At 34.1% G+C, this 11,706-nt stretch overlaps 1 protein-coding gene across 1 annotated transcript; it reads right to left on the reverse strand.

Moving 5' to 3' along the window:
• Positions 1–2,322: 2,322 nt before the first annotated feature.
• Positions 2,323–4,350, reverse strand: LOC133875554 (uncharacterized). Its single transcript, XM_062313724.1, has 3 exons — positions 4,233–4,350; positions 3,641–3,964; positions 2,323–3,243 (listed from the first exon to the last, which is right to left on the reverse strand). Exons 2-3 carry the CDS (start codon positions 3,960–3,962, stop codon positions 2,525–2,527), a joined length of 1,041 nt encoding a protein of 346 aa, XP_062169708.1. The 5' UTR covers positions 3,963–3,964; positions 4,233–4,350; the 3' UTR covers positions 2,323–2,524.
• Positions 4,351–11,706: the final 7,356 nt, after the last annotated feature.

An 11,706-nucleotide genomic window follows, 5' to 3' on the forward strand; every position in this document is an offset into this window, starting at 1 on the left:
TAAAATTTGTTTCATATATAAGCTCTTTACTTTTTCTTCAAATTTAGCTCACAAATTTCATGAGCTATTTATTTATTTATTATTTTTTTAGTTTCATTTTTTCTTTTTTCTCATTTGTTAGGAGTAGTTGCTTAAAACTAATAAAAAATTAATATTTAGTTAAAAATAGAGAAATCTTTTGAGAGTTTGGTATATAAAGTTTGTTAAATGTAGTAATTAAAATAACAAAAGTAGTTTTTTTTTAGCTAAAATAAAGTTAAAGTTTGGAGAGCTTGTTAGAGATGCTCTTAAAGAGTTTTTGTTTTTGAAAATATGCTCTTAAAGAGTTAAGCTCGAGGAGTTTAACCCGTTTAATTAAAATGATTAGGTTATAGATAACTTATATAATCTTATATATATTTATCGACATAACCCAAACCCAATACACGAGGCTTGCAATTTTTCACATGATCACGAATCTGATACAAACCCAACACGAAATTAGTGAGATAAGGTTAAGAAATCTGACCCGTTTAATTAAATTAGTCAAGTTAAAGTTAACCTATATAATTTTATACTTATTCTCTGATACGATCCAAACCCAACACACTCCTACTTATATTCCCATTTTCCGTTTAAATTCTCTCATTTTCCAAATTTAATAGGATATATATTACCAAATAGTAAACAAATAGTGACATCATTTACAAATTATAAATGACGTAATATGTAGTCCTATTCCGCTATTTTTCTGGCCCTAAGCTGTGAATGCCAGACTAGCGAAAGCATGCAAAAGTTGGACCACGGGCTCATTGAATTTTTAGCAGGCTTTAATTCTTAAATGTCCAGCGTTTCATGTCAGAGGATACCCAATTCACAGGCAAGCTAAGAACAATCCCTCTTTTTTCTATGCAGCTTAGGACAGTCTATTATAAGAGGTTCCACTAGGCTTAAGCTCAGGTCAAGCATGAGACCACCTGGGTCAAAATCAGATGCTTCTGTCTATATGTGAGGGAAGGCCCACGCAAGAGAACCTTTGACTGATAATTATGTCTCTGGTTTTGGAGGGAGGTTTTGGAGGGAGGGCATGTGATGTGACGTGAGTCTTCCCCAGCTTGCAGGGAATGAACTGTAAGCACAAAAATAAGCGCATTCGTCTATTACAAGGCTTTCTTGACCTCAAGTTATACTAACAATTTTTTTGTCTGAATTTGAAGCAACAGGTTGATGAATTTCTCTGTCCCAGTTACCAAATGATGGAAAACAAGGGTGGGGAAAAAGGTTCAGCTTAAGGATTGCATAACTGGAGAACTGAAATATAGAAAACTCAAGCAAGTGTAGGAGAGATTGTGAAACAGTGGGTTTCTCCAATTCCTCCATTGTTACAATATAGTTTTATAAACAGAAGCCCAAAATGTCAGCAAATATTAGTTCATTGATAGGGATAAGATTATGATTAGATAGGTTTAATAGTTGAGTTGGAATGGAATTCTTACTCATTAGGATAAGATTATTTAATATTAGGAATCAGGATTAAACTTTATTTGAATTTGAATATTATAACTTTAGGTGTTATCCCTTTAAGCTTTATCTACTTGTATTTTCTATTTAAAGACCATTTGGCTATTAATGAGATCGGAGAATGAATTAGTGAAATTGTGGTCTTCTCTAACTCTGAGTGGAATATTGTGATGTTCTTCTACCCTAAGTGAAGAATTGTGGTCTCTTCTACTTGAAAGAAGCTATCAAATCCCATCTCACAGTACTACCCAACCTCGGGTACCTATCATTCACTCTCTTTGCATTGAAGTCCTTGGCGCGTGTGTGTGGCTACACATATTAAAGGCAGCAGACTGCAACTGACTTTAAAGCTAAAGACATAGGTTCGATAGAATCGAGTGGAGCTCTTGCTCAAGCACTCAAGCTAAAGACCAAGCAATGCCTAAGCAGGGCATAAGCTAAACCATCACCAATAACTTTATGAGATGATGGCTAGATTCATCTCGTTTCCTAATTTTTTGCTTCCTCTTTAAATTTGGATAAAAGTTCTCTTAAAGTTTGTGTAGTTTACCTTTTATCAGCAATGCTGCTAAAGCAAGCACAAAAGCTAAAGGGCAAACCAACTTGCATCAACGTTAGAAGTGATCAACAATTTCAGTTATCACATGAGAACATATTTTAAAGATCATGTCTACCAAATACAGTCTTGAGTTTAAGACAATGTCCACCCTCTTCGAGGTCAACCACTAGAAAAAAAGTATTAACTGTTACTTTTTTTTTTCTCCGACAGAAAAATAAAAGGATCCCTTTTCTCAAGGATGGATGTAGGAGGACCACCTTAGATGCATGACAGCAATATTTTATAGTGGTATAACATAGCGGGAACCAAACTATCTTCTTGAATCATGTTAAGTGGAGGAAGAAAGATTAGGTACCATGTCCAAACATACCTAATGAAGCAAAAATAAAGATTCCCCAGAAGTTACTTTGGTTGAACCTGAATCTTTCTGACTGCAATTAAACAAATGCGCTTAGATCTCGTAAATCATTTTGCAATATCACTTTGTGGCATCCATAGCCGAAGAAGACGGTCATAAAATGAGCAAGTAGCCACCAGAGTACTCTTATTTTTGCCATCCTGGAAAGATTCCCCTCTCTGCCAATCTGCCCCGTATGCAAGTGAGCCATGCTTGCTATAAGTTTCAAGCACTTCAGCCTTATCCCCTTCCATCTTAACAACTGCAAACCCATTGTGCATGCAAGCTGCCAAGACAAGGCCCGGTACAATGGGGTGGGGCTTGATTCTCCAGACACCTCCCCCCAAACAAATTGAAGTTTCATTTACAGGTTTTGAGATTGATCTTACATCCCATACCCTCAAATACTCATCATAGCAACCAGTAAATAGGGTATTAGGGTCACTGGGGTTCTTCACTATGCAACAAACACCCATCTTATGAACCTTGGTATTCTGAAATGCTAACTTAGAAGGAGTATCCCGCAAATCCCAACAACTGAATTTGCAGTCATCTGAACCAGTGTATACCAGTTGAGGTTGGTGGATATCGAAGGAAGATGCCCAAAGCTCAAAATCATGTGCTTTCCATTCTTGTTGTACTTCCATTTGGGACTCCAATAAGGAAACCATTGAGACAGATCCATCAGAAAGCCCCACTGTGATTGATGTGGCTGAGGGGTTCCAGTCAAGGCAAAGGCACATGGAAGAACTGATTTTATCTCCACTTATCTCTTTCAATAAAACCCCTGCATCAACAATTAAAATTGAAAAGGAAACAGATGATAAGTTGATAACCAAAATTTGTAGCCTTGCTACTAGCCTACTACACTAGTTTCAGCTGAAGTCACTTATCCAAAAAAAAAAAAATGAAAGCATTTTTCATTGCCACCATTTTTACAAGTGTAACTCATGCTCTACATTTTGTATGAAACTCAAAGGAATTGACAGGGGCCCGCACAAGCGGTGGAGCATGTGGTTTAATTTCTTGGAAAATACCATTGAAAAGGAAAAGATAATCTTAACGGCTTCTATTAAACATCTTTGAACAATTTTTACATTTTCCTTCCCCTTTCTCCATACTTTCTGAGAAACAAAGAAACAAACTGGCCACTAAATTATATGTTATCGAAGTAGAAAACATACCTTCTGCTCCATCTAAACAGCTCTCAAGACTGTGAAATCTCAAACAACCATCAGCATCCGCTTGAGCAAGCAAACAACCCACATTACCCCCAACTGGGCTCCACTTCATATCAAATATGCCCGCTGTATCCACCCGATGAAACAAATCAAGGCAACCCATGTTAGCATCTACATTGAAGAGCGATATGCTCCCAGATCGACTTGGCTGATCACCCTCTTGCAGCATGTACGTCGAAGCTGCCAGAACATGACGGTAAGTATCATGTGGACAAAACTCCACACAATCAGCATTGCCATCTAGAGAGCAATGTGCCACATCCATACCTGAATTTTTGACAACAAAAAAAATCAAATGCAAATCTTCTATTATTGTAAAACAAGTTAATTTAGCAATACATGGACATTTCGTCGAACAGCTTGTGGACAACAATTCAAAAAGCAGCTTTAGCCACCATGTGGTAGCTTTGGTTTTACGACGAGAAAAAACACAAACCTAAAAGAATACAATAAACATGGATTTCTGCAAAGCTTATGCTAAGAGAGACAGTTCAAGAAACGCCAAAGTGAAGGGACCAAAAGATTGAGGTCTTACCGTTATGTTAGTTGGGAATTTGGAAGTCGTTCCCGGGTTTAAGTTTTTGTATTTTTAATAGCAGTTTATGGGCTCAATAGTATGATGGGCCTGGGCTTGGGCTTGGGCCTGGGCCATATTATGATTTTCTTTTTTTTTTTTTTTTTTTTTTATAGTAAAGTCCATATTTCACGTACCTCTCAAACTACAACAAAATGTACAATGTCTCTATCAAATTTTTAATTTGGACAATGTACCCCCAAACTACCAAAAATTGTCAATACTCCCCAATGACGAAAATGCCCTTAATAAATTAATAAAATACTAAAATTTCAAAAATTAAAACTAAAACTAAAAAAAAAAAAAAAAATACAAAAAAACCAAGGGTTGCCAAATTTAAAAATTAAAAAAAAAATTAATTTCAATTTTTTCGTTTTTAAAAAAAAAATTAAATTTTCGTTTTTTTAAAAAATAAAATTTTTGTTTTTTTTTAAAATAAAAATTAATTTTTTTTCTTTTTCTGAATTTATAAAGGTATTTTTGTTTTATTGAAAAAATAGTAAGGTCATTTTTGTCTTTTTGCTGGCCTCTGAGGGACAATGACAATTTTTTAGTAATTTGGGGGGACATTTGTCCCAATTGAAAGTCTATGAGAACATTGTCAATTGGGTAATAATTTGAGGGAAGTATGTAGATTTTTCCATTCTTTTTAATTTTTTTTTTATTTGTAGATAAATGACAAATATTTGCAACTGTTTTTTAAACAAGTAAATAAGATCATGTGATTTTTCCCCCTCCCCATATTTGGATAATAGTAAGAAGAAGATGATGATGTGTTTCAACATAAAGACTTATCGACTAAAATTTATTGTTTGTATTAATTTCCATTTACAAAGTAACAATTGTATGAACTAAATATTTTGTTTAATGAAAATATGTATATTTTGTAATTGGATAATATAAAGTGTACTTTGTTTTAATAGGCCCGTTCTAAAGTGGGTCAAATAAGTCTATACAATAATTATTTTCTTCTCTATTGTTTGGATTTACTTGCTCTAATTAATGATCCTCATCTTCCTTTTGATTGTACCCCTGTCCAAAAGCTTAAACCATTAATTTGGAATTGCTAAAAATATTTTACTAATGATTTTATTTTTTCAAGGTGTTTTTAGGGTTTTAGTGATGTTTCAAATTAGTTTAGTTTAGTTTTTTTTTTTTTTTTTTTTTTTTTGTGAAATAGATATTTCAATTTAGTTGAGAAAAATTTTAAGTGGGGTCATATATTTGCTCTTGGGCATTAAGATTTTTTTTTTAAGCCTCCCCAACATGCTTAAAATATGTACTTTTTTAAGAATTATACAAGTGACAGTTTTTTGAAGCAAACCTATTGTATTTCAAGAATTATAAAAATGACATGCAGTGGTCTGTGGGTGACCGACCTGTTAGCCTTCGTTTCACAGTGGTAAGCAAAGCATTTGAATCATTTGAGGCTTTTCGAAGTGTTAATGCTCGGCAATATTTAGAGGAAGTAGCAGCAATTACTATGAACAATAGTTGGCAAGCCCCTACGAACGGTTTCTTCAAGGTCAATTAGAATGCGGTCGTGAATAAATACAACATAAAGATGCGTGTTGGTGTTATAGTCAAAAATAACATGGGAAAAGTGTTGGTAGCATTGTCGACGCCAAAAAACGATATCATTGCACCGGATATTGTAGGAGCCATGGAGCCGTTGTGGGTTGCAAATTTTTGTCGTGAATTTGGTCTGTATAGGGTGATATTGGAAGGTGATTCTTTCCAAGTAGTGTAGGTATGCGCTGCGAAAATATGGAAAGAAATTAGGATTGATATGGCCATGTAATTAAGGACACTAGAAAGAAACTGAAATGTTTATACAAATTGAATAACCATGTCAAGCGAAATTTAAATTGAGTGGCCTACCGCCCTATGAATGAACCATTATCTATGATGGATGAACTTGTTCTAATTGATAAAGTCCCTCATTGTATTTCTAACATTATCTTTGTTGAGCGATGCGCCGAAGATGTTTTTTTAATACAAGTTTCGCTCATTTCCTTTCAAAGAAGTAGTTATATTAACAGTGTGATTTGAATGTGTTATGAAACAACATTTTACGTACATTTGTAAAGGAGAATTTAATTTATGATAATTTAATTTATGATTTAAGGAATCTATTCTTTGCTGAATAATATAAGATATGGGCATCTTTAGGCGGCGAATCGCTTGGAATTAGCACTTGACCATGACTCCATGAGAGAAACAACAAATTCTAGTTGTTTATATAAGTTAAATACTTCAATTTGTATTTAAGCTATGTTTGGTAAAGCGTTTTTGGGAAATTTTTTTTTTTTAGTTTTAAAAAAGTATTTTTCACATGACGTAAGTGTGAAAATTATTTTTTGTAATTTTAGACCTATTTTGTGTTTTAAGTTGTTTGTTGGAGTACACACATTGGCCATTCGTGTAATAAAAAATATATATATAAAAAAAGCTCAACATCAACTAGTCATTTTGACTAGTTGCTACCATTCTCAACGATGCATAAGTTAATTTTTCTTTTTTCTTTTTTTTTTTTTTTTAAAAAAAAAACCTGATTCTATCTCCTCTTTTTGAAATAATGAAAATAAATAAAAATAATGATATTTTAAATATAATAGTAAAAGTGTTAGCTAAAATGTTAAGCCGGATGTATGCGTCTTAAAAAAAGTAGATAGCTAAAATTAGGGGTGTACAAACGGTTATAACCGGTGGATATTTGCTAAAATCGCTAACCGCCTAGGTGGAAGCGGTTATTTTTATAACCGTCGGTTAGCGGTTAGCCGATTATTGAGTAGATAACCGACGGTTATATAACTGCTTTTTAATTTAGGTTTTGGGCCGATTTTAGCCACTTTTGGGCCTTGTTTTAGTGCAGGTTTTAAATCCAAAATCCAAAATAGTAACAAATCCAAATCTAAAACATAACAAATCCAAATAACCAAATACAAACAAATTCAAAACCCAAACATTACAAATCCAAATATAAATCCAAAACATTACAAATCTAAAATTATATTTTAATATATATATATAAAAGCGGTTAGCGGTTAGTGGTTATTAATCGCTTTTTCAAAACCCTATAACCGCTAACTGTCTCCGTCTAGGTGGTTAGCGGTTAGTGGTTAGAATTGCTCTGTCTGTACACCCTTAAGCTAAAATATAAAAATGTGTTCTTTAACTAATATTTACTGAGTTGAATGTAAACACTCTAAATTAATGCTTTTGCTCTAAGAACATAAGCCTTATTTGGAAGCTAACCTTAATGGTTTTTTTTTTTTTTTTTTTTTGTTTTAAGTACAAATTCATATGCAAATTTAGGAGTTTTACCCCCACCCCCCCCTTTTTTTTAATTTTATGTAAGCGCACTTAGTACAAACTCCATACGCTCAAAACATCCATAACAACATGGATTTCTAAAATTTAGATTCAAATTTGAGTTAAATCCACTTTCAAACAAGGCCAGTTTTAACAAACATAGCCTAAGTAATTAAGGTCGTGAATGGGCAATAATAGAATAAGTTATTGAAAATGAAATTCCTTAATACTTTTTAAACTAGTTTCCCATTTGTTGTTTGTGGTATGAGAGTGTAAGGAGGACATCCATCCCAAAACAATTACTTTATGGAAACTTGGTGCGAATCGTGAGAGACAAAATGTAGTGACATCTTTGCAAATGCTAATGAAAACAATAATTCTATATATATGATGATACCATATTCTTCTACCCTCTTTGTTATATATGGACTTGCTAATGATCAAGACAGTATAGATTAGATTTAAGCACGTTTCTCAACCCTCATTCGGCCGTCTACTTTCCTCAACCTTTTACTTTGCGATCATTGTATTTCTAAGCTTATTTTTATATTATTACAAGGTTGACTGCCTTCACTCCAAACGTTATGTTTACTTCCCATTATTAATAAATGATATATTAATTAATTGTATATATGGGGATCATTTAAGGTGGTCCATCAACCATTTCCAAGATCTCAATCCAATTCAACTTCATCTTCTAGCTAGCAGTCCAATGGCAATCCAAAAAATCTTATACAGAATATAATCGTACAGGAGAATACTCTGCATTGTTATATATATATATATTAAGATATACATATCTTCCCTTTTGACCTTTTGTTTTACTTGTATAATTTATCTTTCTATCTTGACAAGAACAACGAGTACACCAATCATTTCATCGGGTTGTGTATTGAAAGTATAAGTTTGCTTCGTTTAATTTTATTTTGAATGTGAGTTGAGTTAATTATCATATAGCTAAATAACCTATATATTCAAATTCAATTAATTTATTCTTCAAACAAATTCGAACTTGTTTGCAAATTGTTCAATTAATTTATTCATTATTTATATAAAGTAAATATTGTTATTATTTATATTTTTCATAATTCATGCTAATAACTGGTTACTTAATTATTGGTAATATTTTATTATTGAAGTCAATAAGATAAATTAAGTTTTTTTAGAAACGTATAAAACTTAACTTCACAAATCTTGTATTTATAATGAATCACAAATATATATATATATATATATATATATATATTTAATTATGAATTACATATTTTAATTTAGAGGAAAATACACTTAACCCCCTCTCTCGGCGAAGTGTACCCCTTTTTGCATTTTGCAGTCCAATGTTCAAAAGTGACATTCGATCCCACAAAATACCTAGTCACTTACATCACATGTGATTTTTTTAATACTTGAATTTTCCAAAATGGCCTTGACAAGTGTAAAAAAAAAATACAAAGAAAAACTGAAAAAAGAAATGCTAAATATAAAATAAAAATGAAAAGAAGAAAAAGGCAAAAACAAAAAAACTATCGGGGTGGCCAAAACCACCCTATGTCCAAATACACACATATATTTATATAAAGATTCATAGTCATTGTAATACCCCACTATATATAAATGAATTATTAGGCATTATACATGTGACACTGCTACTATTACCTTACATATTAATGTAGCAAAATTTGCTATATATTTTTTTCACTAGTCCTCCACAAAATAACTTGGACGTTAAAAGTTGGTCCTTTATCAAATCCTGAGGATATAAGGTAGTCCAAGTGTGTATTGGCTACTCCTTACCTTCTGCTGCTAAAACTGTAAAATCAAATAGTTTTACATATGAAAAAGGTGGGTTTACGGCTCAGTAAGCAAATTATCCAACCAATATTGGGTGTGTGACGTGAGCTTTCTATTTTGCTTTAAAATTGATCTCTCTTTGTTATCAAAGTCATTTAAAATACAAGTTAGTTCTCAAGTCAAAAGATAAATTTTTCTTTTTCTTACAAACGCATTGTCTTTACATCGCAATAATGGGCCTTTAAGGAAAGGTCAGTGCAAAACTCATTTCTTAAAGTCAAATTAAGAGAGAGATTTTTCTTTCGCATCAGGTTCTAAAACTTGACTTTCTTAGCATTTTATTTTATTTTATTTTAAACAAATAACATGTATTATTTAGGATCTGAATGCCCGAATGCTACATCGTGAGCAATGAAGGACAAATCCCCCACATACTCTTAAGTTAGAAGGATCTGACTTAAAAAACAATTACATATGTAGAATCTCAAATTTCACTAAAATTACAATCAGCCCCTAAACAAAGAAAATTCTAGTAAAACTTGAGCCACACATAAGCAATTGTACCTAGAAACAAGAGAATACACAAACACAACTAGCAGAAAATACAATCCAAAAACGTCAGAGGGGATCACTGCCTTCACCGGAGACCGGCGCGTGTACAACACGCGCTTCCCCCGAAACCGCCAGCCAACAGATCAGCCACCCAGTGCCCGCCCGCGGCCATTGCAAGGCGAAAAAACGCCGGAACGAGACACCACGTGCCGGTAGAAGAGAGAACTTCACTGGCGCGTGACAATCACGCGCCGGTCACCAGTGATCCCGACAGCCGGAAACAACAGCGGCGGAACAAGAAAACGCCGGTGAACCCATCTGAGCGGCGCGTGTTTCTAGAAAGCCGATGGATAGCCGTAGATCTAGCGTCAAAATTTGAAATCAATTTAGGCACAAAGCTCCACCGGCGAGACAAAACGAAGGCAAGAAAACCCCGCCGGACGCCTCGGGAAGGACCTCCTGCCAGAGAACAAGAAGAACAGAAAAGAAAACAAACACAAATAACACAAACTCCAGAGTCCAAAGGACTCGGAGAACAAAACTCCACAGCCTAAACGATTAGGAGAACAACTACCATCCCCATGGTAAACACCATGGAGAAAGCAAAAAATTCCACCGGGGAAGGGTGGCTTAGAAGCCCCCCTTCCCGGCGATCAACACCCTGAGCCTTTTGTTTTGCAGAGAGAGAGAGAGAAAGTCGAAGGAAAAGAGAGATGATAGGTATGTGTGTGTTTAACTCCTTAGCATTTTATTTTCCATCGATGAGAAACATTATTAAAATCAAAGCATTTATTTTTTAATTGATTGAGGAAAAGGGTTATAAGAGAGGATTCTTATCACTTCTGATTCAAAAAGAAAAAGAAGTGGATAATCTAACAAACAATACAAAAGCATGGGCAGTTGAAATTTAAACTAAGAATGAAAGTAAGTGGAGGCAATGCTTCCGAAGAAGCGGGCCTAAAGATTTGTGACACGGATGTCAAAAATCAGAGCCACCAGTTAAGGTGGTTTAGTGTTGGGGGAAAGAACAAATAAGTCCAGAAATAAACAAAAAAAATACAAAAACAATAACATAAACAGCAAATGTCCGGTTGAAGGAGAAGGAATGGGAGTCAGCCTTGACGGTGCGTGAGGTCCACGCGCCGCCAAGAAGTGGCCTTTCATCAACGGAAAAAGACAACACCAACTGGATCCACCACAGGTATTGTAGCATGCTCATGCTACAATACATACTATTTGATTGAGCTTTTAGTTTACTTTATTTTTTCAATTTATGATTTCATTCAGCGTATTCTTTCCCTTAACATTGAGTTTCTTAATTAAGCGTACTCTCCCACCTAACACTACGTCGTTATGCCTTACGTAAGTGTGAGATCTCATTCTGTTAAGCATACTCTTTCACTTAACTACTTTATGATTAAAAGTAATTTAAAAAATTTGATGGTGTGAATGAAATATTGTTATTATTTTTGTTGGCAATGCAATAATTAAGCACGGAATTGACATTTTTATTTGTGGGGTTAAATGTTACTTAATGATGAGGGAAAAAGGGAGGAAGGGAGTAAATTAATGAAAGGTATGGGAGGGGTAGGTAAGGGTTGGAGAATGGAGATGGAATGACTGCATGAAGAAAGTGATCCGTATTTTCACTTCATTCACGAGTCCCTACTCCCCCTACTCCCCCTACTCCCCCCCTACTCCTCTCATGTCACATAGCGTATGTAGTGGGCGACTCAATCTCTTCTTTCCTTATTTTATTCTTTTTCCCAGTGTTCTT

Source organism: Alnus glutinosa, chromosome 8 (assembly GCF_958979055.1).
Source record: "Alnus glutinosa chromosome 8, dhAlnGlut1.1, whole genome shotgun sequence".
Lineage (NCBI taxonomy): Eukaryota > Viridiplantae > Streptophyta > Magnoliopsida > Fagales > Betulaceae > Alnus > Alnus glutinosa.